General features: G+C 44.0%; 1 protein-coding gene across 1 annotated transcript in view; it reads right to left on the bottom strand.

Annotated features, from left to right (window-relative positions):
* Window positions 1-5,893: 5,893 nt before the first annotated feature.
* Window positions 5,894-25,748, bottom strand: part of LOC138662629 (kinesin-like protein KIF14) — a 148,165-nt gene continuing 128,310 nt past the window's right edge. Inside the window, exons 27-29 of the mRNA XM_069748469.1 lie at window positions 9,187-9,267; window positions 8,603-8,750; window positions 5,894-7,022 (exon numbers count right to left, since the gene is read on the bottom strand). Of these exons, the coding sequence (XP_069604570.1) occupies window positions 6,622-7,022; window positions 8,603-8,750; window positions 9,187-9,267 (630 nt within the window). The 3' untranslated portion in view covers window positions 5,894-6,621. The remainder of the gene's footprint in view (window positions 7,023-8,602; window positions 8,751-9,186; window positions 9,268-25,748) is intronic.

The raw sequence follows: 25,748 nt of genomic DNA, 5'->3' as shown, positions 1-25,748 counted from the left end.
TTTGTATCCTCACAACCTATTGTGTTTGTGACTGATTTTACCAAGTTGTCTACCCCATCAAGGGGAAAACAAGACTGACCTTCAATATCTGATGGTGATGAAGATGAGGATGATGCGTGTGAGGAGTTAGAGTTGATTATGTAATCATCATCGGACTCAGAGCTGGACGCTATTTTTTATTTACTAGTTTTCTTAAGGGGTACGTTGGCTTGGGTGATGGCTTGTAATTCTTCCCGGATTATGGCCCGTATATCCATAATGGACATAGATGGACCCTGCATGGTTTCACTGAGAAACTGCTTGCAGAGATTTTTAGGGTAGGTATCTGGGAGAAGTTGATCACAACGCACACTGTTAATGTTTGGATTTTTGTTTCTTTTTGGCCTGGGGGGGAAGAATATTGTAGAAAAGAGGATCAGCTTAATAGGTAGAGAGTTTAACACTCACCCAGTGAAGCTCTTTGGTACCGGATCAGGTGGCCGAAGCGCCATTCTGGACCTTAAATCCACGGCATCACTCTTACGGCTTGACATCTGAGGACCTCCTGCTGGCTGAATCCCCTGCTAGGTCCACAGTCATGCCTGGGGATAACATGTTGCATCGCCTGTGTTCCCGCAACCATCCCCCTTTTTAAAGCATGACATATAGATTTTTTTTTCCCTTTCGCGGTGCACTGCGCATGTGCGAACTGTACTTTCACCCACTGCTGCACTGTATGCCCCAGAAGTCCTATGATCACTTCCAGGCAGGAAAAAGATTCACGCCAATCTGTGCATGCGCGGCCACGTTCCTACCTCAGCCAGCGCTATGGAGCGGCATCTCGGCTGCTGCAGCTGGAGACCGTGCAGCGCACACCTGGACCCCCATATGCCAGCCGGCGTCCCGGAACCATCTTTCAGCCCGCACTCAGCCCGGGCGGCCTATCCCGGATCCAGTCATCACTGTGCCCGACAGACTAGGGGGGAGCCGTTTAACGTTAACTCCCGACGCTGCATCTGGACCGCATCCCCTGCTATTCCCGCAGAGACCGCACAGGCGGATGCCCTGGCCCAGGTATGATCTTCTGTGAGAATCCAGAGAACCTGTCCCCTAGGAACAGGAAACCTAAAACTGAGGAGGAGAGACGGACCGCCCCTTTTATTCTTCTGTAGGTTTTCTGTTCCTTCGGGCGGATCCCCATCAGATATATAGATATATTTTTTCCTATTTCAATACTAGTGGCAATTTTTGCTATTTACTTGGCCTATAGGGTACATTGACATTCTCAGGGTTTTTATTGATTTATACATGTCCACTCCAGTACTTCTGAATTTTTTCTGTGCTTCCACCTCCATAATTGGAGATTTTTAGCCCTATCGGATTTAGTTATTTATTTTAATTGTGCATTAATAAAATTGATTGTTATTGATTACCTTCTGTTGGAATCTCTTTGTCTGGTGGCAATCAAGCCACTTAGAGACATTTGTTGATGTATAGTAAATTGAAGTGTCTAACAAATTATTTATTTTAGACATATTGGTATTATTAGATAGCTACATTGGAAAGGTTGGTCCCAACTACCGAAAAATGATTTTCTCACCTGGCTGGCACCTCTGATTCTGCAATAGTAGTTTAGCCTTATCTGCTATTTGTATCCGCCTACTTAGAGCTGCCTCCAGCAGGAACACACGTTAAGCAGTAGAGATCCTCCAGCATTAGTGCCCTGGATCCAGGAACGCAAACCACCCTGGAACACAGGCCAAGCGCATTATCAAAGCTAAGCCTCCTTTCCTGTGCATGCACCAGTAATCTGCTTTTAAGACGCCGAGACCTCAATAGAAAGTGGATGTAACCGGGAGCTACTAAGCTTAACTGTGAAGGCTGAGTGTCCTCTACAGGGAAGGAAAATGAAAGGGAATAATCCAGACGATCCCCCTGAGTCCGCCAAGTTTAAGTCTTCCGGGCACAGAGAGCTCCTTTCATGCGCCTCTCCCTCATAGGGACAAGAAAAACATTGGTGGGTTGTTGTGATAGGGGATATTTAATGGGTTTCTGTCCTCAAAGGATAAGAAGGGCTACCTTCTGGTAGTGCCATCAGTAGGGAAGTCCAGGAAACAGAGAGAATTTTATTCAGCTTATTTTGACCTGCATGTCCATATAGACAGCTTAGGAAGGTTGGTCCGTTTAATAGCAACCAGCAACAACAGATTCCATTGGCTGAACATCATTCACCCTCCTTACGAGTCAGTCATTTTAAACATTATTGTGTAGGAAGCAACACGGATAAAGAATGAACAATAGACGGCACTAGAGGAGCACAAATTAGTATAGACCTTGACTCCTTGGAGAATGTCCGAAAAATACAGGTGGCACGAACGCTATGGGTATGCGGTGCTCTGCACTGATAGACAACCAGCAGTAAATTCAATAAAGCAAGAAAAGAAAACAGTGCGGCACTCACCCTTTAGAAGGGTGCGGAGGTGGAGTATGGACGACGGCCGTTTCGCACGATATGTGCTTCAACGGGTCCAGATCTGGACCCGTTGAAGCACATATCGTGCGAAACGGCCGTCGTCCACACTCCACCTCCGCACCCTCCTGTAGACCTTATGTCCTAGCGGATGTTTTAAATAACTTTCTCCAATAAAGAGCACGATTTCACAGCTTCTAAAGGGTGAGTGCCGCACTGTTTTCTTTTCTTGCTTTATTGTGTAGGAAGCGTTTAAAGGGACACTGTCACCTGAATTTGGAGGGAACAATCTTCAGCCATGGAGGCGGGGTTTTTGGGTGTTTGATTCACCCTTTCCTTACCTGCTGGCTGCATGCTGGCTACAATATTGGATTCAAGTTCATTCTCTGTCCTCCGTAGTTCATGCCTGCACAAGGCAATCTTGCCTTGCGCAGGCGTGTACTATGGAGGACAGAGAATGAACTTCAATCCAATATTGCAGCCATCATGCAGCCAGCGGGTAAGGAAAGGGTGTATCAAACACCCAAAAACCCCACCTCCATGGCTGAAGATTGTTCCCTCCAAATTCAGGTGACAGGGTCCCTTTAAAATTAGCAAGTTAAGAATACGAAAAAAAAATACAATATAGTGATGGCTAGGCAACTGTCAGCACATTGTTAAAATTTAAGTTATTCTGGGAAGTTCTCCGCAGTGGTCCTTCATACCTATCAAGAGTGGGACAATGATCGTCCACCAGGAACCCCACAAGACAGTCATGGGTGCATAGCGTTCAATAATGCTTCAAGGATTAATCAAGTTTGGTTTTTGGGGAAGATTCTAACAGAAAATATCAGGTGCAGCAGCTTGTGATGCTGGCAGTGTGCAGGCTGTATAAAAGCAACATTTGCCTAGAGTTTTTATGTTCTTTTAGTTTTTAGTTTGGTCTAATCTCCATACTCCTCGGTATGACTTTTTGAATGGAGATCTCGAATAAAAAGAGCGAGTGACACTACGTATGTCAAGAACTGCAAATGTGATAAAGCTATAAAACCAACAATACATACACAGTTAAGTCCATATATAATTGGACAGAGACAACATTTTTCTAATTTTGGTTATAGACATTACCACAATGAATTTTAAACAAAACAATTCCGATGCAGTTGAAGTTCAGACTTTCAGCTTTCATTTGAGGGTATCCACATTAAAATTGGATGAAGGGTTTAGGAGTTTCAGCTTCTTAACATGTGCCACCCTGTTTTTAAAAAAGGGACCAAAAGTAATTGGACAGATTAAATAATTTTAAATAAAATGTTCATTTCTAGTACTTAGTTGAAAACCCTTTGTTGGCAATGACTGCCTGAAGTCTTGAACTCATGGACATCACCAGACGCTGTGTTTCCTCCTTTTTTATGCTCTGTCAGGCCTTCACTGCGGTGGTTTTCAGTTGCTGTTTGTTTGTGGGCCTTTCGGTCTGAAGTTTAGTCTTTAACAAGTTAAATGCATGCTCAGTGGGTTGAGATCAGGAGACTGACTTGGCCATTCAAGAACATTCCACTTCTTTGCTTTAATAAACTCCTGGGTTGCTTTGGCTTTATATGTTTTGGGTCATTGTCCATCTGTAGTATGAAATGACGACCAATCAGTTTGGCTGCATTTGGCTGGATCTGAGCACACAGTATGGCGGCTCTGAATACCTCAGAATTCATTCGGCTGCTTCTGTCCTGTGTCACATCATCAATAAACACTAGTGACCCAGTGCCACTAGCAGCTATGCATGCCCAAGCCATCACACTGCCTCCGCCGGGTTTTACAGATGATGTGGTATGCTTTGGATCATGAGCTGTACCACGCCTTCACCATACTTTTCTCTTTCCATCATTCTGGTAGAGGTTGATCTTGGTTTCATCTGTCCATAGAATGTTCTTCCAGAACTGTGCTGGCTTTTTTAGATTTTTTTTAGCCTTTTTCTTCTTGATGCTTATGGGTGGCTTGCACCGTGCAGTGAACTCTCTGTAGTTACTTTCATGCAGTCTTCTCTTTATGGTAGATTTGGATATTGATATGTCGACCTCCTGGAGAATGTTGGTCACTTGGTTGGCTGTTGTGAAGAGGTTTCTCTTCACCATGGAGATTATTCTGCCATCATCCACCACTGTTGTCTTCCGTGGGCGCCCAGGTCTTTTTGCATTGATGAGTTCACCAGTGCTTTCTTTCTTTCTCAGGATGTACCAAACTGTAGATTTTGCCACTCCTAATATTGTAGCAATTTCTCGGATGGGTTTTTTTCTGTTTTCGCAGCTTAAGGATGGCTTGTTTCACCTGCATGGAGAGCTCCTTTGACCGCATGTTTATTTCACAGCAAAACCTTCCAAATGCAATGCAAAATCCAAATCAAATCAACTCCAGGCCTTTTATCTGCTTAATTGAGAAGGACATAACGAAGGGATTGCCCACATTTGTCCATGAAATAGCCTTGGAGTCAATTGTCCAATTACTTTTGGTCCCTTTAAAAACAGGGTGGCACATGTTAAGGAGCTGAAACTCCTAAACCCTCCATCCAATTTTAATGTGGATACCCTCAAATGAAAGCTGAAAGTCTGAACTTCAACTGCATCGGAATTGTTTTGTTTAAAATTCATTGTGGTATTGTCTATAACCAAAATTAGAAAAATGTTGTTTGTCCAAATATATATGGATTTAACTGTACATATAAGGCTGCCGTCACACTAGCAGTATTTGGTCAGTATTTTACATCAGTATTTTCAAGCCAAAACCAGGAGTGGGTGATAAATACAGAAGTGGTGCATATGTTTCTATTATACTTTTCCTCTATTTGTTCCACTCCTGGTTTTGGCTTACAAATACTGATGTAAAATACTGACCAAATACTGCTAGTGTGACAGCAGCCTAAGAATAATAAACCCAGTACTCACAGTTCAGCTTCAGGAGGATTGCAGTTGTGTGTTGTTTTTTTGTTAATTAGAATTTGTGATAAGAGATTTAATAGAAAGCACATTTAATCTTACAATGTTAGTTTTTGTCAATACTTAATGACAGTTGCCTGATTACCCCATGCTTGCTCATTAAGACTTTAGTTTTTTTTTTTTTTTTTTTTAAGGAAGGTTTTTATTTTGGATTTTGATTTTCATGCTGTGGAAAAAAAATCCAGTTTGTGCCCTCGTTGTGTAGAAAGTGGTGAGAACTTTTGCAAATGATGCAGGAAATTAAGTGGCATGCAAAAGAAAACCTGAATGCAAATTTACTGAACCTTGACACTGTTGGGAAAAAAAAAAAATACATTTCTGCAAATGCCTGCTGTACCTGATCATGAGAAATGAAGAGACAAAATATACAAATCATGTGTGAAAGCCCCCTGTAAATTATGCTATATAAAATTAACCAGCAAGTGCTACTGGAGGGAAAAAAAAAAAAAAAAAAAAAAAAAAAGAGAGCAGGGCAGAGTTAGCCATAGCATATATTCTTTATTTATTAACAAATACAAAACTAATTATGACTGTAAAGAGCAACGAGTAGAAAGGTTATTTAAAGGGAACATGTCATAAAATATAGCATTAATCCACATGTTAAGAAACGGCTAAAGTTAACGTCTATCCTTCCCTGCAACCGCTCGCTTCTAATCATCGGGGCAGTTCGGGGAATAATGATTAGAGTTATTGCTCACTGCGCAGTGACCGGGCTGTAATCGCTCCCTGAAAACTTTGCACACTTGACTAGAAGCAAGCGGCTGCAGGGAGGATACAAATTCACTTTCTCTCTGAAGCCACCCATCCCAGTAAGGCAGCCAGGCAGGATTTTAAGGCTATTTATCTGCAGGTTAACCCTATATCTGCATGTAAACCTCTTTTTGGAGAGACAGGACATGTTCACTTTAAATAAACAGAGCGGATATAGGAATATTCCATGCACAAGCCATTATAAATTAATGCCACACATTACAAAACACATCTTAAATAGGGAAATTGTTACATGTAAGACTAGAATTTTTTCTTTAGGTCCTAAGTTAATAAAATTTAGAGTAATATTTTAAGTTAGGTCAATACAACTGAGAAGTCTAAACTCTGAAGTCAGCCAAGATTCCACTTACATGGTTTTAAAGTAGATACTTGCATGAATAATTACTTTATAAGGATTTTTTTTTTTTTTAAAGTAACTACATATAATCAAGAGGGTCAAATCAGTGCTTTTTTTCTTTCATAACCCACATTTTCCCTCAGCATGGCCTCATAATTCCATTTAGCTATTGCCACCCTAACAGAGTCTCGGCTTCTCCCCCACAAATGAATGCCGAGGTCAGCACTAGTATCTCCAGGCAATTGCCTATTGTTGTTTGAGTTTAACATCCCGGAATTAATACCTCCCAGAACCTTAATTAGCCGCAATAAATTTCCGACTGAAGAATGCAATTCAGGGACAGCTGCCTCAATGTTCTTCATCACCAGTGACAGGTCAAAGTCTTGTTGGTGGCCTGAAGTCTCATGGCACAAAGAGGAGAACGCTTTGGCTGACAGAGAAGCACTTTTGAAAAATCCCTCCAAGTCCTGCCTCAGTGTTAAAAAGTCCATAGTTCCATCTGTAAACCAAAACATGTATTCAAGAGATGCATCATTGGTTAAAGTTAACAAGGAGGCTTCATGTAAACCAAAAGTTTGAGAGTCTTAGTCCAATTGTGTTTTATAATAGGTCTCTCCAACATTAGAGAGACATTTCTTCCATAACCATAGAATTAAAGGTTCCAAAAGAATAAATAAAACCAAGTATGTCAGTCAATCCTTTTTCTTTCCGGATAACAAATATTTTATAATACTGTGGGCCTCATTTATCAAAGCCGTAACAGAAAAACTAACCTTATTGACTACAGAAACTGAGGGCTTTTTTTCCCCTCTTTTTAATAAAACTAACACTAACTTAATTTTCGAGTTTACTGTGTAGCCTGAGACAAAGTCAGCAGAGTCACCTCATTATTATAAAAGGGCGAAAGATTTAGGCATTATTCACATCACTAATTTTGGTACAATTTTCATCAGCATTTGTAACCAAGCAGTGGCTCCGAAATAAGAAAAGATGTAAACCAGTGTTCAACTCCAGTCCTCAAGACCCACCACAGCAGGTCAAGTTTTCAGGATTTCCACAGGTCATAATTTCATCACCTGCTCAAGCATTAATTCCATCACCTGCAATACTAAGGAAATCCTGAAAACATGATCTGTTGGTGTTTCTTGACGACTGAAGTTGAGAAACACTGATGTAAACGCTTCTAAACAGGTTACAACATTTGGATTACAAATACTGACATGACGTGTCACACTGGGGTGCCAAGGGCCCACCAGTAACCAACTCCAGGGCCCCTCTTCTAAGCTACATGCAAATGAGACATTATCCATATAAAAAGATCTGGGTAGATTGTTAAATGAGTAAGATGCCGCCTGTATCTCTACATGGTGAATAAAGCATGTTGTGCCAAGTACTGCTGTTATAAGAGGGTGATGGCCCACTCTTGCATAAGGGCCCAGTGGAGGATTCTCCTGTTATCCTTTGAGCCAGTCCAAGCCTTCTGAAATGTTATTTAAGGCCTTAAGATTTTCTGGTGCATAATCGAAGGGTACTGTGCACATGTACCATTAGATTAGGATACCGGACGATTGTGCATCTATTTCAGCAGGGGGGACTGGCACTGTTCAACTCTGACAAAGTCAGAGGCACCCTACAGTGCTGGAGAACCCTTTTCATAATGGCCTTCTCTTATTATATTACTGGATGGGTAATCGGGAAAGGTATCAACATTATGAATACAACCCTCAAGCTCCTTTGGCCTCAGGAAAAAAAAATGGCTATATTGGCATTATTCCTGCTCCCCGCATCATGCCATTAATTTCTTGGATTTTTAATGGTTTAAAATATATATTTTTTCATATTTTTATAGTCCTTGCCAGAAGCTGGAATTCTCATTCTTTGATTGTTACTTTACGTTTTGTCAGATCATCATTCCATGCACACTGGTTTACAGGATATGGTGAGCCGAGAAAAACCCTTTTTTACCTTTCGATAAAATGTGCTCAAAGATGAATACCGACACCTTAATGCCATTGTAATTAAATTCTAGCACATGCCAATTTTAAATCAGTATAAAAATGATAAAGCAGTATAGCATACCTGATATATATTGCACACATTTGGTGGTAACTTCCCTCAAATGCATAACAAAGTCTCTAAGACCGTGGGCGACACTTTTATAATAATAATGGATGGACAGGTCCTGGGTATAATCTTGCTTCTGGCACTTCATAGATTGGAATTGCATCTTAAAAAAAACAAGACAAACAAACATGAAAACCGCTTTAATGATAAAAATAACAGAGCAAAGGGATAGCCCTAGTAAACCAACCCCTATTCACACGGCCGATGGCGGTGTCTGATTTTGCATTCTGATAGGTAGTACACTGGAAATGGATAGATAGTAAGATGATGGCTTGTGGGGTTCTGTTTTTTCTTTTCCTCATTCTATTTGGCAATAAAGTAAGCCTGAAATGCAAACATTTGGGCAGATTTGGTAAAAAAAAAAAAAACATGCCCTTCACATCTGAGCACTTGGCTACATCACAACTCTTAAGGCGCTGTTGCTTTAGAACTCAACGATCATTTCCCATCTCGAAGCTTGTTTCATGGTCTCATAATTCAATGCAACAATCAGTTATTGACATCTGTTGAATACGTATACAATAAATGAAATAACTTACCCAAAATTGCCTGCAAGTGTTAAGGTAACTTTCGGAAGATTGTCCTAGAGGCAGTAAACATTTTCTTACATCCTCTGCCAGCTAAGATGAAGATATAGATATAGTAAGAAGAAAAAAAATCACAGGTTTTCATTTTGTAACATTATATTGCATATTCTTAGCTTTTTATTTATTTATTTTTTTAAATAAAAGCAATAAAATTCTGAAATGCCCCATGTATACCCAATACAGTTAAAAAGATTATTAAGGTCTACAATGTGCACTTGTTACCAGCTATCTATATCTATTTTTTTTATGATAATATTTGCTCAAGTAGACAAGCCCTTTAATTGTCATTTTAAAGATCGATTTTATTCTAGTTTTGAGCATGTTAAACTTGCCACATCATGGAAAAATGACCAAGGTGTTTTTTTTGTTTTCTTAGATTTTTTTTAAAATTTTTCATCTCCACTGCAGGAGACATTAGCTTATTAAGTTTAGATTGTACTTTGGTTACACCCCCTTGGTTTCAGCATAGAGGTTGTTCTCTTGTGGGAGTGGTTACTTTTTCCCCTACATGATGTTGACCAATCGTAAATCAGAAGGTGTGTAGGGAAATAAAACTACAACCCCCAAAAAGCCTAGAAAAGACTTTCTGTGCTACACATGTAATAACAGCGCTGCTCTCCTCTGATACATCCATTGTGATTACAAAAGGCTTGCTGAGGAAGTAGAATAGTACAGTGCGTCAGTCTAAACACCTTTGCACATACAGCAGTCATTGTGCGGGTTTGGGGGGGGGGGGGAGGAAACTTACTGAAATAAAAGGGTAGCACCTCTCCCCCGCATCAGTTGGGTAACAGAGCATGAGAGGACCTCCAGAAAATGTACATACCTAACCGACCCCCAACATCTTTAACACCCAAAGTATAGTGCACACCCATATAGTGAGAAAAAGGGTCAGGGAATATACGGATGCAGTCATAGGTTATGGAAAAAATGGATATGGGTAAGTAACCTTGGTGTTTTTTCCCCCTTTCCCCTTCACCCATGACAGCACACCTGTGAGATTTTTGGAGAATTGAAACACCTTTAGGGAGGAACCACAACTTGCAGCACCCTTCTACCAAAGGTTAAGTCAGCAGAGGTGGATAGATCCAGTCTATAGTGCTTAAAGAAAGTAGATGGGGAGGAACAGGTAGCAGCCTTACAAATCTGGTCAATCGATAACTCCACTTTCTCTGCCCAGGAGGCCGCAGCGGCTCTGGTGGAGTGAACCTTAATGCACTCAATAACCAGAGAACAGTTAGAGCGGGCTAAACTAATGGCCTCCATGATCCAGCTGATGCCCTGTACACAACTCCTGCTATCCTGAAGGGCTGCAAACAGGAACTGTTTTTAACTCCACTGACTAGTTATAGACATGTACTCCAACAAAACTAACATTGAGACTGAAATCTTTCTTTTCCAGAATTCCTAGGGTTATTACAGAAAGAAGGCTTGACAATCTCCACTCCTATGAAATTTTAAGGCTACATTGGGAAGGTAAGCTGGGATCAGGTCTTCTAATCCTATACATATACCTGCGCATAAGGAGGGTTTATTGAACGGGCTCAGATCTCACTCACCCTGCAGGCGGAGGTTGGTGCTACCAATAAAATATAGTTTTTAAAGAGTAAGATTCTCAACCAACAACTCCTGTAAAGGCTTGAATTGTCAGTATTTCTGGCAAACACCACGAGTGAACTATCTGCTGAAACACCGGTCCCCTTTATATGCAGTGTGGTTAGGGAAAAAGAAAAAAAAAAAAAAAGGTGTTGATCTGCCAGCTGGAAGAGCTAGTTGCTGCTTCCATCAGGGAGTGGGAACTTGTTCCCCCGATAGTGGACATATGCCACCGTAGCCTGGTTGTCTGACATGAGACCGACATGACAACCAAGGAGAGAAGAAACGTTCTTTAGAGCCCTTTCTAATGCACACAACTCCTTCAGGTTTGACAAGTGACTCTCTAAGAGTTACCAAGAACCCCAAATTGTCTGATATCAGGTCTGCTCCCTTCCCCCACCTGAATTTACCTGAATTGCTTGCATCTGTTGTGATCAAGTCACTCACAGACTTCATCCATTGGATGCCTGATGTTAGGTTTGCACTGTCCAGCACGTGAAGCAATTTCTGGTTTCTAAAAGCCATTTTAGCAACCTCTGTGCTGACAAAATTTCCCACTGAACATGGCTCGTGTGGAGCTATGTCCTCCTGGGATGCAGGTTGTTAGAGTTCCCAACAGGGACATTGCTTTCCTTAGGGGAAAATAACCTGCTATTGGGGTATTTTCTGCCTGGGTATGTCTCCCGTCTATTCTATCGGGGTTTGTGGGGGCTTTGTTCCCCTTTATATGTATGCCTTATGCTTTATCATATTCCTTACATCTACCCGTCCCGTTTTTGGGATGTTATTTATACCCCTCTCTTGTTGGGCTGGGGTACACAATCCATCATGTTTAATGCACCCTTGTATTTTTCATATACTTTATTGCAAGTATACACGCTTGGTCCATTTACTGCTCGAACTGTGCATTCACGTTGGTTATCTCCACCCTCCGCACTTGCATTAGATCTATTGCATTCCCAGCAGGGTCACGTCCCACGCATGCGCGAGATCCTGCTTTCCGCTTTTGACCGATGCAGCCTGTATGCTCGGCATTTCACTCTGATATGAGTGGCTAATGTCCTGCGCGAGTACGTGCACTATGCCGCCGGCTTCCTCATCCTTGCTGAAGGTACTCCTCTACATGTGTTTATTTTTTTTTCTCTCGTCATTACACACCTTTCAGCTATTGTGTTTGATTAACCGACCGCTACTTAAGATCCCCTGACCTTTACCCATTCACTTCCCCTTACGAAGCTGCGCTGAGCAGCGATACGCGTGGGGCTTCCCCCACACTCCTCTGGTCCCGGGACTATTCTCCCCCTGACGCTTGGACTGCTGACGCTACATGCTGGGCTGCCCCATACGGTGATATTACCACTCTTGGTCGCCTTTTAGTTCTACCTTCTGGCTCTGATTTCCCTCCATACTACTTTCCATTATAATGGAATGCCTTCACTAGCTTCTTTGCAATCTCTATGGGGCTTATTGGAGTGCTCTTGGGAACATCAGCACCTCTCTATCTCTCTTCCATTAAGTCTGGGAACGCCCAGAATTTATGTGGAGTTTTTCTGCCTTGCTTATTTGCAGGTCAACAGCAAATTATTGTGTTTATGTGTAGTGTCATTTCAGGCACTTATAGTTGTGACTAGGGTTGAGCGAAACGGATCGTTCATTTTCAAAAGTCGCCGACTTTTGACAAAGTCGGGTTTCATGAAACCCGACCCGACCCCTGTGTGGGGTCGGCCATGCGGTACGCGACTTTCGCGCCAAAGTTGCGTTTCAATGACGCGAAAAGCGCCATTTCTCAGCCAATGAAGGTGGACGCAGAGTGTGGGCAGCGTGATGACATAGGTCCTGGTCCCCACCATCTACATAGTAACATAGTAACATAGTAACATAGTTAGTAAGGCCGAAAAAAGACATTTGTCCATCCAGTTCAGCCTATATTCCATCATAATAAATCCCCAGATCTACGTCCTTCTACAGAACCTAATTGTATGATACAATATTGTTCTGCTCCAGGAAGACATCCAGGCCTCTCTTGAACCCCTCGACTGAGTTCGCCATCACCACCTCCTCAGGCAAGCAATTCCAGATTCTCACTGCCCTAACAGTAAAGAATCCTCTTCTATGTTGGTGGAAAAACCTTCTCTCCTCCAGACGCAAAGAATGCCCCCTTGTGCCCGTCACCTTCCTTGGTATAAACAGATCCTCAGCGAGATATTTGTATTGTCCCCTTATATACTTATACATGGTTATTAGATCGCCCCTCAGTCGTCTTTTTTCTAGACTAAATAATCCTAATTTCGCTAATCTATCTGGGTATTGTAGTTCGCCCATCCCCTTTATTAATTTTGTTGCCCTCCTTTGTACTCTCTCTAGTTCCATTATATCCTTCCTGAGCACCGGTGCCCAAAACTGGACACAGTACTCCATGTGCGGTCTAACTAGGGATTTGTACAGAGGCAGTATAATGCTCTCATCATGTGTATCCAGACCTCTTAATGCACCCCATAATCCTGTTTGCCTTGGCAGCTGCTGCCTGGCACTGGCTGCTCCAGGTAAGTTTATCATTGACTAGGATCCCCAAGTCCTTCTCCCTGTCAGATTTACCCAGTGGTTTCCCATTCAGTGTGTAATGGTGACATTGATTCCTTCTTCCCATGTGTATAACCTTACATTTATCATTGTTAAACCTCATCTGCCACCTTTCAGCCCAAGTTTCCAACTTATCCAGATCCATCTGTAGCAGAATACTATCTTCTCTTGTATTAACTGCTTTACATAGTTTTGTATCATCTGCAAATATCGATATTTTACTGTGTAAACCTTCTACCAGATCATTAATGAATATGTTGAAGAGAACAGGTCCCAATACTGACCCCTGCGGTACCCCACTGGTCACAGCGACCCAGTTAGAGACTATACCATTTATAACCACCCTCTGCTTTCTATCACTAAGCCAGTTACTAACCCATTTACACACAATATCCCCCAGACCAAGCATTCTCATTTTGTGTACCAACCTCTTGTGCGGCACGGTATCAAACGCTTTGGAAAAATCGAGATATACCACGTCCAATGACTCACCGTGGTCCAGCCTATAGCTTACCTCTTCATAAAAACTGATTAGATTGGTTTGACAGGAGCGATTTCTCATAAACCCATGCTGATATGGAGTTAAACAGTTATTCTCATTGAGATAATCCAGAACATCATCCCTCAGAAACCCTTCAAATATTTTACCAACAATAGAGGTTAGACTTACTGGCCTATAATTTCCAGGTTCACTTTTAGAGCCCTTTTTGAATATTGGCACCACATTTGCTATGCGCCAATCCTGCGGAACAGACCCTGTCGCTATAGAGTCCCTAAAAATAAGAAATAATGGTTTATCTATTACATTACTTAGTTCTCTTAGTACTCGTGGGTGTATGCCATCCGGACCTGGAGATTTATCTATTTTTATCTTATTTAGCCGGTTTCGCACCTCTTCTTGGGTTAGATTGGTGACCCTTAATATAGGGTTTTCATTGTTTCTTGGGATTTCACCTAGCATTTCATTTTCCACCGTGAATACCGTGGAGAAGAAGGTGTTTAATATGTTAGCTTTTTCCTCGTCATCTACAACCATTCTTTCCTCACTATTTTTTAAGGGGCCTACATTTTCAGTTTTTATTCTTTTACTATTGATATAGTTGAAGAACAGTTTGGGATTAGTTTTACTCTCCTTAGCAATGTGCTTCTCTGTTTCCTTTTTGGCAGCTTTAATTAGTTTTTTTAGCTAAAGTATTTTTCTCCCTATAGTTTTTTAGAGCTTCAATGGTGCCATCCTGCTTTAGTAGTGCAAATGCTTTCTTTTTACTGTTAATTGCCTGTCTTACTTCTTTGTTTAGCCACATTGGGTTTTTCCTATTTCTAGTCCTTTTATTCCCACAAGGTATAAACCGCTTACACTGCCTATTTAGGATGTTCTTAAACATTTCCCATTTATTATCTGTATTCTTATTTCTGAGGATATTGTCCCAGTCTACCAGATTAAGGGCATCTCTAAGCTGGTCAAATTTTGCCTTCCTAAAGTTCAGTGTTTTTGTGACTCCCTGACAAGTCCCCCTAGTGAAAGACAGGTGAAACTGTATTGTGGTCGCTATTTCCTAGATGCCCGACCACCTGCAGATTTGTTATTCTGTCAGGTCTATTAGATAGTATTAGGTCTAAAAGTGCTGCTCCTCTGGTTGGATTCTGCACCAATTGTGAAAGATAATTTTTCTTGGTTATTAGCAGAAACCTGTTGCCTTTATGGGTTTCACAGGTTTCTGTTTCCCAGTTAAAGGGACTCGGTCACCTGAATTTGGCGGGACTGGTTTTGGGTCATATGGGCGGAGTTTTCGGGTGTTTGATTCACCCTTTCCTTACCCGCTGGCTGCATGCTGGCTGCAATATTGGATTGAAGTTCATTCTCTGTCCTCCATAGTACACGCCTCCGCAAAGCAATCTTGCCTTGCGCAGGTGTGTTCTACGGAGGACAGAGAATGAACTTCAATCCAATATTGCAGCCAGCATGCAGCCAGCGGGTAAGGAAAGGGTGAATCAAACACCCGAAAACTCCGCCCATATGACCCAAAACCAGTCCCGCCAAATTCAGGTGACAGGTTCCCTTTAATATCCGGGTAGTTAAAGTCCCCCATAACCAGGACCTCATTATGGGTTGCAGCTTCATCTATCTGCTTTAGAAGTAGACTTTCCATGGTTTCTGTTATATTTGGGGGTTTGTAACAGACCCCAATGAGAATTTTGTTACCATTTTTCCCTCCATGAATTTCGACCCATATGGACTCGACATCCTCATTTCCTTCGCTAATATCCTCCCTTAAAGTGGACTTTAGACAAGACTTTACATAGAGACAAACCCCTCCTCCTCTCCGATTTTTACGATCCTTTCTAAACAGACTGTAACCCTGTAAGTTAACTGCCCAGTCATAGCTTTCATCTAACCATGTCTCGGTTATTCCCACTATGTCAAAGTTACCTGTTACTCTAGAGAAGGGCATTGCAGTGATTGGCTTGCTGTCTGCGGCATCACAGGGGCTATAAAGGGGCGTTCCCGCCGACCGCCATCTTACTGCTGCTGATCTGAGCATAGGGAGAGGTTGCTGCCGCTTCGTCAGAAGCAGGGATAGCGTTAGGCAGTGTCCATTAACCCCCAAACCGCTTGTGCTGTAGCGATTTCCACTGTCCAACACCACCTTTTGTTTGCAGGGACAGTGGAAGCTACATTTTTTTTTCCTCAGCGCTGTAGCTCATTGGGCTGCCCTAGAAAGCTCCCTGATAGCTGCATTGCTGGTTGTACGCCGCTGTGCAAACCAAGTGCTTTTTTCAAAGCACAAATCCTGTTGTTCCTTCCTTTCTGCACAGCTATCTTGTTTGTTTGTCCACACTTTATTTCATTTGTGCATCAGTCCACTCCTTATTGCTGCCTGCCATACCTGGCTGAGATTACTGCAGGGAGATAGTAATTGTAGGACAGTCCCTGTTTTGTTTTGTTTTTGTTTTTTTAAATTCTCCCTAAAAAAATAAATTGTGGGAGATTAAGATTGGCCTTTCTGCTTGTGTGCCACTCCTGACTCCTGGGTGTGCCATCTCTATCTCTCAAATAGTGGGCCATAGAAAGCCAATTTTTTTTTTTTTTTTTTTATTTGGTTTCTAAAGTCTCCCTGTAAAAATAAAAAAAAAAGTGGGAGATCAATATTGACATTTGTGCTTGAGTGACAGTCCTGCGTGTGTGGCATCTCTCTCATTTGGTGCCACCGAAAACAGAGTGTGTAACATTGTGCCTGATTTTTCTTGCGGTCTCACCCACCTGTAAAGGGATATCTAAATCATACTGAAGTTATAGCTCACCGTGTAAGTTGTTTTACAGCAACAAATACCGTTACTTTGGTAAAGTTTTTAAAACAATGAGGAAGTCTGGTGGAAGAGGTCGTGGCCGTGGGCGTTCATTGTCAGCTGGTAATAGTGGTAGTGGAGCATCAGGTGGTCGTGGGAAAAAAATATTGCACCTTAGTCTGGAGCTGTGGAGCCAGGTTCGTCGTCTGGCTACAGAAGGCCTCGAACGCTCCCTTTTCTGGGAGTAGGAAAACCGCTTTTAAAGCCGGAGCAGCAAGAGAAAGTTTTTGCTTACCTTGCTGACTCAGCCTCTAGCTCTTTTGCCTCCTCTTTTGAAACTGGTAAATGTAAAAGCAGCGCGTCGTTAGTGGATGTTCACGGTCAGGGACAAGTCGCTTCCTTGTCCTCTTCAGCAAAAACAACAACAGAGAAGGATGCAGCAGGCGACACAACGGGTTACTCCATGGAGCTCTTTACACATACCGTCCCTGGCTTAGAAAGTGAAGCAGTTAATAGGCCATGCCCATTACAAGTTGAATCTGACATGGAGTGCACTGATGCACAGCCACAGCCAGACTACTATGCTGGTCCTTTGACTCAGACCACAACATTGCCCTCGCAGGGTACTGATCCAGAATCAGACCCTGATGAGACTATGTTGCCCCATCACGAACGCTCTACCACCGACTTACACGGTGACACAGACGAAGTTGCGCACGAGCTAGAAGAGGAGGTTATAGATGACCCAGTTGTTGACCCCGATTGGCAGCCATTGGGGGAACAGGGTGCAGGCGGCAGTAGTTCTGAAGCGGAGGAGGAGGGGCCGAAGCAGGCATCAACATCGCAACAGGTTCCATCTGCCGGGCCCGTAGATGGGACAAAATGCGTGGCAAAGCCAAAACCTGTTGGAGGACAGCGTGGCCATCCGGTTAAAGCTCAGTCGGCAATGCCTGAAAAGGGATCAGAGGCTCGAAAGAGTGCAGTCTGGCATTTTTTTAAACAACATCCAATTGATCAGCGCAAAGTCATCTGTCAAAAGTGTTCAACTAGCTTAAGCAGAGGTCAGAATCTGAAAAGTCTCAATACAAGTTGCATGCGTAGACATTTAACCACCATGCATTTTCAAGCCTGGACTAACTACCAAATGTCCCTTAAGGTTGTAGCACCCTCGGCCAATGAAGCTAGTCAGCAACGCTACATCCCTGCCGTCACTGTAAGGCCACCATTTTCCGCACCACCGGCAGTATCTGTGCAGGTTTCTTTGCCAGGCCAAAGCAGTCAGGGTCAGGGAATCACCAGTTTCGTAGCAGGAAACACTGCATGTAGGGCACCGGCGGAAACAATACCGTCTCCAACCGTCTCTCATTCTGCCATGTCCACCGGCACACCCGCTAGTTCCACGATCTCCAGCTCTCCGGTCCAGCTCACCCTACATGAGACTCTGGTTAGAAAAAGGAAATACTTATCCTCGCATCCGCGTACACAGGGTTTGAACGCCCACATAGCTAGACTAATCTCGTTAGAGATGATGCCCTACCGGTTAGTTGAAAGCAAAGCTTTCAAAGCCCTGATGGACTACGCTGAACCACGCTACGAGCTACCCAGTCGACACTTTTTTTCCAGAAAAGCCATCCCAGCCCTCCACAAGCATGTTAAAGAGCGCATCGTCCATGCACTCAGGCAATCTGTGAGTACAAAGGTGCACCTGACAACAGATGCATGGACCAGTAGGCATGGCCAGGGACGTTACGTGTCCATCACGGCACACTGGGTGAATGTGGTGGATGCAGGGTCCACAGTGGACATCAATTTCGGGACCGTTCTGCCTAGCCCACGGTCTAGGAAACAGTTGGCTGTAGGTGTTCGCAACCCCTCCTCCTCGTCCTTCTGCAGAAGCGAGAGCTTGTCCACAGACCGCAGTCGGCAAACCACTCCATCCGCAGCTGCCACTGTTGCACACCAGTTGTCCCATTATGGGCCAGCTACTGGCAAGCGTCAGCAGGCTGTTGTCGCCCAAACACTTCATAGCCAATACAGACACACCGCGGAAGTTCTGTCCGAGTTCTTGCAGACAGAAACGCAGTCGTGGCTGGGCACAGTAGATCTTGAGGCAGGCAAGGTAGTGAGTGATAACGGAAGGAATTTCATGGCTGCCATCTCCCTTTCCCAACTGAAACACATTCCTTGCCTGGCTCACACCTTAAACCTGGTGGTGCAGTGCTTCCTGAAAAGTTATCCGGGGTTATCTGGCCTGCTCCTCAAAGTGCGCGGACTTTGCTCACATATCCGCAGTTCGCCCGTACACTCCAGCCATATGCAGACCTATCAGCGGTCTTTGAACCTTCCCCAGCATCGCCTAATCATAGACGTTGCAACAAGGTGGAACTCCACACTGCACATGCTTCAGAGACTGTGCGAACAGAGGCGGGCTGTTATGTTTTTGTGGGAGGAAACACATACACGGGCAGGCAGTAGGATGGCAGACATGGAGTTGAAAGGTGTGCAGTGGTCGAAGATACAAGACATGTGTCAAGTCCTTCAGTGTTTTGAGGAATGCACACGGCTGGTTAGTGCAGACAACGCCATAATAAGCATGAGCATCCCCCTAATGCGTCTGCTGATGCAAAGTTTGACTCACATAAAGGATCAGGCGTCTGCAGCAGAGGAAGAGGAAAGCCTTGATGACAGTCATCCATTGTCTGGTCAGGGCAGTGTGCAGGACAAGGTAACGGGCGAACAGGAGGAGGAGGACGAGGAGGATGATGGGGATGAGTATTTTGTTAATGAGGAAGCTTCTCCGGGGCCACTGGAAATTGGTGGCGTGGCAAGGCCGGGTTCTGGTTTTTTGAGGGACACAAGTGACGTAGATTTGCCTGAAACTGCCCCTCAACCAAGCACAACCGCAGATTTGACAACTGGAACTTTGGCACACATGGCGGATTATGCCTTACGTATCCTCAAAAGGTACACATGCATTACGAAAATGATGAACGATGACGATTATTTGTTGGCTTGCCTCCTTGATCCTCGCTATAAAGGCAAATTGCAAAATATTATGCCACATGAGAACTTGGAACTAATATTAGCAACCAAACAATCAACTCTTGTTGACCGTTTGCTTCAGGCATTCCCAGCACACAGCGCCCGTGATCGTTCTCACACGAGCTGCAGGGGGCAGCAGACCAGAAGTGTATTTTTCATCCCTTATCGATGTTCTACCTCAACCGTCATTCCCATTTGATTACTGGGCATCAAAATTAGACACCTGGCCACAATTGGCAGAATATGCATTGCAGGAGCTTGCTTGCCCGGCAGCTAGTGTCCTATCAGAAAGAGTATTCAGTGCTGCAGGTTCAATACTAACAGAAAAAAGGACTCGTCTGGCTACCCAAAATGTTGATGATCTAACCTTCATTAAAATGAACCACAACTGGATTTCGAATTCTTTTGCCCCACCTTGCCCGGCCGACACCTAGCTTTCCTATGAAAAGGTATTGCCTGTGGACTACTCTGAATGACTTTACCAATCTTGTAATTTGCAGCAGCTGATTGTCCAGCATACGACATGTTTACACCTCCCTAAATGGCCAAACTCCCCACACGGGGCCGTGGTATCGCCACTTGGCACAAGCACCCGTGAGAGTGCGGTTTGTCTGAAGAGGTGGGTGTGCCCGCTTTTGGTCGATGGCACTGCCACTGGGTCCCTCATAGTACAATAAAGTGTCTCTGGCGGTGGTGGTGCGCACCCAATGTCAGACACACCGTTGTAACATGAGGGGCCCTGGGCCTGTACCGCCGGCCACAAGAGAGTTCCCCCACCCCCAGTTCAAACATTGCTCTACCACTTGCACAATTATCTCTCACAGTTCCACCAATGTTTAGTCTATGCGCTGACATCCGTAAATTCATGCCACTGACAATACCATTGTGTTGACATGTATGATGGTACTTAACAGTCAGGGGCAGTGTCCTATATTTACCCAAGTAAATACTTTGTGCCAAATTACTAGGTCTGAAACTACGCAGAGGAGCCCACCCCTGTACCTAATGATTGCACCCTTTTGTGTTTTCGTTTTGTTGTAATGCGAGACATTAACATGTATGTATTGTTTGGAACTACTAACTGGCAGACACTCATTACAATCGGCCTCCGCTGACAACACCAATGCTGCCCGTGTACCCCTGGAACCAATTATAAAGTGCCTACAGCCCAATTTTATTATGTTAGGCCTTCAAAGCCTGTCTGCGGGCCCTCCTTCCACTACGCCTCCACTGACCTATCTACTGCTGCCCGTGTACCCCTGGAACCAATTATAAAGTGCCTACAGCCCAATTTTATTATGTTAAGCCTTCGAAGCCTGTCTGCGGGCCCTCCTTCCAATAGTTCTCCACTGACCAGACCAATGCTGGCCGTGTACCCCTGGAACCCAGCTGAAAGTGCATGTAGCCTACTTTTTTTCTTTGTTTTATATTTATAGATCCCAGATGAACTACTCTGTACCATGGTTCAAGCTACCCAGTCGTCACTTCTTTTGCGAGAAAAGCCATCCCAGCCCTCCACCGGCATGAAAAATTCTGCATTGTCATAGCACTCAGGCAATCAAACAGTAGAAAGGTGCACCTGACCTGACAAGAGACGCATGTCCACAAAAAAAGTTACGTGTCCATTACGGCGCACTGGGTTAATGTGTTGGATGCATGGTCCACAGGGGACAGCCTACAAAGTCTGTCTGCAGTCCCGAATTCAAATTGTCCTCCGTTGACCACACCACTGCTGCCCGTGTACCCCTGGAATCAATTTTAAAGTGCCTACAGACAAATTTTGTTATGTTAGGCCTACTACGCCTGTTTGTGGTCCCTCCTTCCAATACTCCTCCACTGACCACACCACTGCTGCCCGTGTACCCCTGGAACCTATTTTTAATTGCATAGAGCATCCTTTTTTTAATAGTAGGCATACAAAGTCTGTCTGCGGTCCATAATTGAAATAGTCCTCCACTGACCAGACCAATGCTGCCTGTGTACCGCTGTAACCATTTTTAAACTGCATTGAGCCACATTTTTGGTTTAAGGCCTACTACCTGTGTCTGTCAGCGCCACTCAATACAGCTGTCCTCCTTTGAAAAAAGCTGAGCGTCAATAGTCTGGTTTTCAGCCTCTAGGAATTTGAAAACTGCATTGGGGCTACTACTTCGGTATTGCCTACTAACGGTGTCTGCCGCTCCAAGGTGTTCCCCAGGCATCCTCGCCATTGCTTCGGTCTTCCGACTCTCGTTTAGTAGTTGTAGAAAACTACACTGCATTAGGCCTACAAATTGGGTATGGGGTGTAGAGACGGTGTGTTCCACTCCAAGGTGTTCCCCAGGTTTCGTCTACATTGCTTCGGTCTTCCGACTCTCGTTTAGTAGTTGTAGAAAACTACACTGCATTAGGCCTACTAGTTGGGTTGGGGCCTTCTATCTGTGTCTGCCGCTCCTTGCTGTTCTCCTACAGTGAACAAAGCTGTGCCGCCGGTTTACTACTGTTGCCAATTTTGAACTGCATTTAGAATACTTACTGATTTGGGCCTACTCTGTGTCAGCCTCTCATTCCAGTTGTCCTCCACTGAACAAAGCAATGCCCCCTGGTTAGTCCTGTTACCAATTTTGAACTGCATTTAGCCCACTTTATTCTTTGGGCCCATATCTGTTTCCCCCTCATCCTGCCCATTGCCCAGCCAGTGATAGATGAGTCTGCTGGTACATTGACCCATAACGCAACATTCCCCGTGCACGCTACACTGCAAGATTGTGACCCTGCTGAAAGTCAGGTCCCCCTTCCAACATACCATACCACATTACACGGGGACAAAGAGGAAGGTGCAGATGAAGGTGCAGGTTCCTTCATCAGGTGGGGGGAGGAATACTCGTTGGCGACGTCACTGGCACAGGGCCTCTCATAGTACGCAAAAGTGTTGCTGCCGGTGGGAGGCGCCCCCGCCGTGCAAACACACCGCTGTACTTTGAGGGGCCCTGTGCCAGTGCCAATGCCATTGAGTGGGCCCCCCCTGCTTGCTCAGGATCACAGCACTTGCAAAGTTGAAATACTTACCTCTCCCTGCTCCACTGCCGTGACGTGGTCCAGATGTCCTTGGCCCACTAATTGCTTGAACCAGCCCTACCCCCCACAACTTTAGCCAAATGACCCCCCAATTTCAAATGCCTTACAATTATTATAAGCTAAATTACGATTGACAAGCTTCAGTAGCAAGAATGGATGTTTTTGCCAATACAATGGGCTCTGTACATGTTTTCCTGGCCTGTACTCACTGCCAACTATGCTCCCCCATTGACTTGCATTGGGTTTCGTGTTTCGGTCGATCCCCGACTTTTCGCGATAATCGGCCGATTCCACTCGACTCGACTTTTGAGATAGTCGGGTTTCGCGAAACCCGGCTCGACTCTAAAAAGGTCAAGGTCGCTCAACTCTAGTTGTGACTTTTGTATATATTATAATGTCAGGGGACTAGTGGTGATGTGGTTTGTTCTTTTTAATACGGTTTTATTTTGGTTTTTTGTCAATTAATAAATTTTGTACCTATTATACATATACAATTTTCCTATAATTTGGGTGTGCACTTTATATGCATGGTTCCTTTTCTTTCTTTTTTGATGCATCATGAAACTTGTGAAATAGTAGCTTTATGGCCGTGCTTACCAATTCCATTTTGAAGGTTTGATGTGTTGGTTCTAAAAAGGTTTTTTTTTTTTTTTTTTTTTTTATTAAAAAAAAAAAAAAAAAAAAAAAAAAAAAAAAAGGGGGGAGGGATAAAATCCCCTTTTTTTTTTTTCTTTTGGAACCTAGCCCAAAACCAGTATCCCCATCAAGCCCAAGACTTCGGTTTCTAGGGACAACTGATCTTCTGATTACCTCCGAGGGGGGTCACTATGAAGGTCTGATACGGTATTTGATAAGAATAGGTCTAAAAATAAATTATGTCCAGAATCCTGCAGCTGGAAGAGATGTTCTCCCAGACCTGCATGAAGAGGGAAAGCCTTCCACGTACTTGTAGCCTGGCATCATTGAGAGGATTTCTTGGCTTTCTCTCCCGGAGGACATAATTAAATCGTTTTCTCTCAAAAGAAACTCTTCCTTATATCACCTGAGGGAAAAATAAAAAAAAGGGGAAAGCCTTTCTTTTATTACCAGATTTATCTAAAGCATCATCCTATTTCTTTCCAAACAATTATTGGCCAACACAGGATAGAGCTCAGTTTGTTTTTAAAATGAAGGTCTCCTGGGCAGCCTTTAAGCCATATAGTCAGTCTTGCTACATTTGAGTAAACCAGAACACCTAGCCAGTAGCCTTACCAAATCTGCAGCTGTATCTGCTAGAAATGCTTCAGCTCCTTGTAACAAAGGCAGATTAGCCAGAATCGTATCCCTTGGTATATTATTTTGCACCTGTCCCTTCACATGTTGTAGCCAAATCATTAGGGAACTGGCCGTACAGGTTCCAGAAATGACCGGTTTCAGACACCCTGCTGCCGCTTCCCAGGTGTATTTCAGATACCTATCTGCATTTTTATCCATTGGATCTCTTAGTACCCCAGAGTCGTCAAAGGGTAGGGCCGATCTTTGAGGATTTTGATACTGCCCCGTCAATCCTGGGGACTGTCCCATACCTCTGAATCCTTCTCAATAGGATATCTCCTTTTCGAAGACGAGGGTAAGGCACTGGTTTACTCCGGTCTTTTCCACTCTTTTTAATGAGTGCCTGGATCTAACTATTAACAGGAAAAGTAAGTTTCTTTCTCTGCTCTTACCCCAGCTAACATCACATCCTCCTAGAGATTAAGCCATCTTCTCCTCTTAAGCCCTTTGTTGTCAAGGCTTTGACTTTTTTGTCTGTGTCTTACACTGGGAAACATGGTCTGACCACCATGTTACTGCCCGAAGAGGATGAGGAAGAAGACTCATTTTGATATTCCCCTTTGGATAATTGCATAATGTCAGATTCAGGAGAGACTTCCCTAGATTTCCTTTCCTTTTTTTCAATAGGGATTTTAGAGAGCCTTCCACCTTTGCCCGGATAACAGATCTAAGGTTTGAGGTGAAGTCTGCGGCCTCCTCATTATTTGGCAGAAAAGTCTGTTCAGCCTGCATTCAGAAGACAGTCATCTGCTAGCAGGATTTTACATGGTGCCAGCTTTTTTTTAGGCCTTCCCTAATTATTTAACAAAAACAAGGGGGCATGTTAAAATGCTGACATTCATGAAGATCACTCACCACCTGCTGTCATTTTAAGGGTACCGGAATCTGAGGTTGTTCTAGGATACATGAGATATCTTCTTTGGCCCCAGGGGACTCAAGCACTCTGCTCCTCTGACTGGGATGGCTGTTGCTCCTGCCACTTGAATGGCTGCTCCCTTTGCCGTGTCCATGCTGTTGATGGCAAGCCAGCAGCTGCTCCTACATAGCACTTCAGGAAAAGAAAGCTGGAGCGTGAGCACTCCATCTTTACTTTGTCCCCAATTTATGTGGACTCACAGTGCCTCCTTCCTGGTCTGCCTCCTCTGATTGTCCCAGTTACTGCCCGCCCTCTGCGAGATTCAACCAAGACTAGCCATTCCCCGGTGTGCCCTGGCCGGCGATGCCCGCATAGCACGCCGCCATCTTTCCCGGCACACCCCCCCTGATGGCACTCTGGCACGCACAATTACAGCGCTTTCCAACCACATTCAGCATGTCAGACCTGGGGAGACGGCGGCGCATGCAAAGTATCTTCATCTTCAAAGCCCACTGTGGTCGGTGCTTCAAGAGTTCTGAAGGCTGGCGCCACAGGCATGTAGCCTTCATTTTCGAATGCCAAGACAGGGCTGGGTAACCAACTGATGCGGGGGGTAGAGGTACCTCTTGTTTCAGTAGGTTTCCTGTCCTTGGTGGGCAGATCCCACTCTCAGGTGTGCTGTCATGCGTAAAGGGAAAATAGTATAGTATGAAGCTCTGCTGCAGCGACCTGAAGATATAAGGCAATCTATACAATGCATAGTCATTCAGAAAATGGGAGG

The sequence above is a fragment of the Ranitomeya imitator genome, chromosome 2, assembly GCF_032444005.1.
Source record: "Ranitomeya imitator isolate aRanImi1 chromosome 2, aRanImi1.pri, whole genome shotgun sequence".
Classification (NCBI taxonomy): domain Eukaryota; kingdom Metazoa; phylum Chordata; class Amphibia; order Anura; family Dendrobatidae; genus Ranitomeya; species Ranitomeya imitator.
Note: the sequence above shows the minus strand (reverse complement) of the source record. Positions and strands in the feature narration are given on the sequence as shown.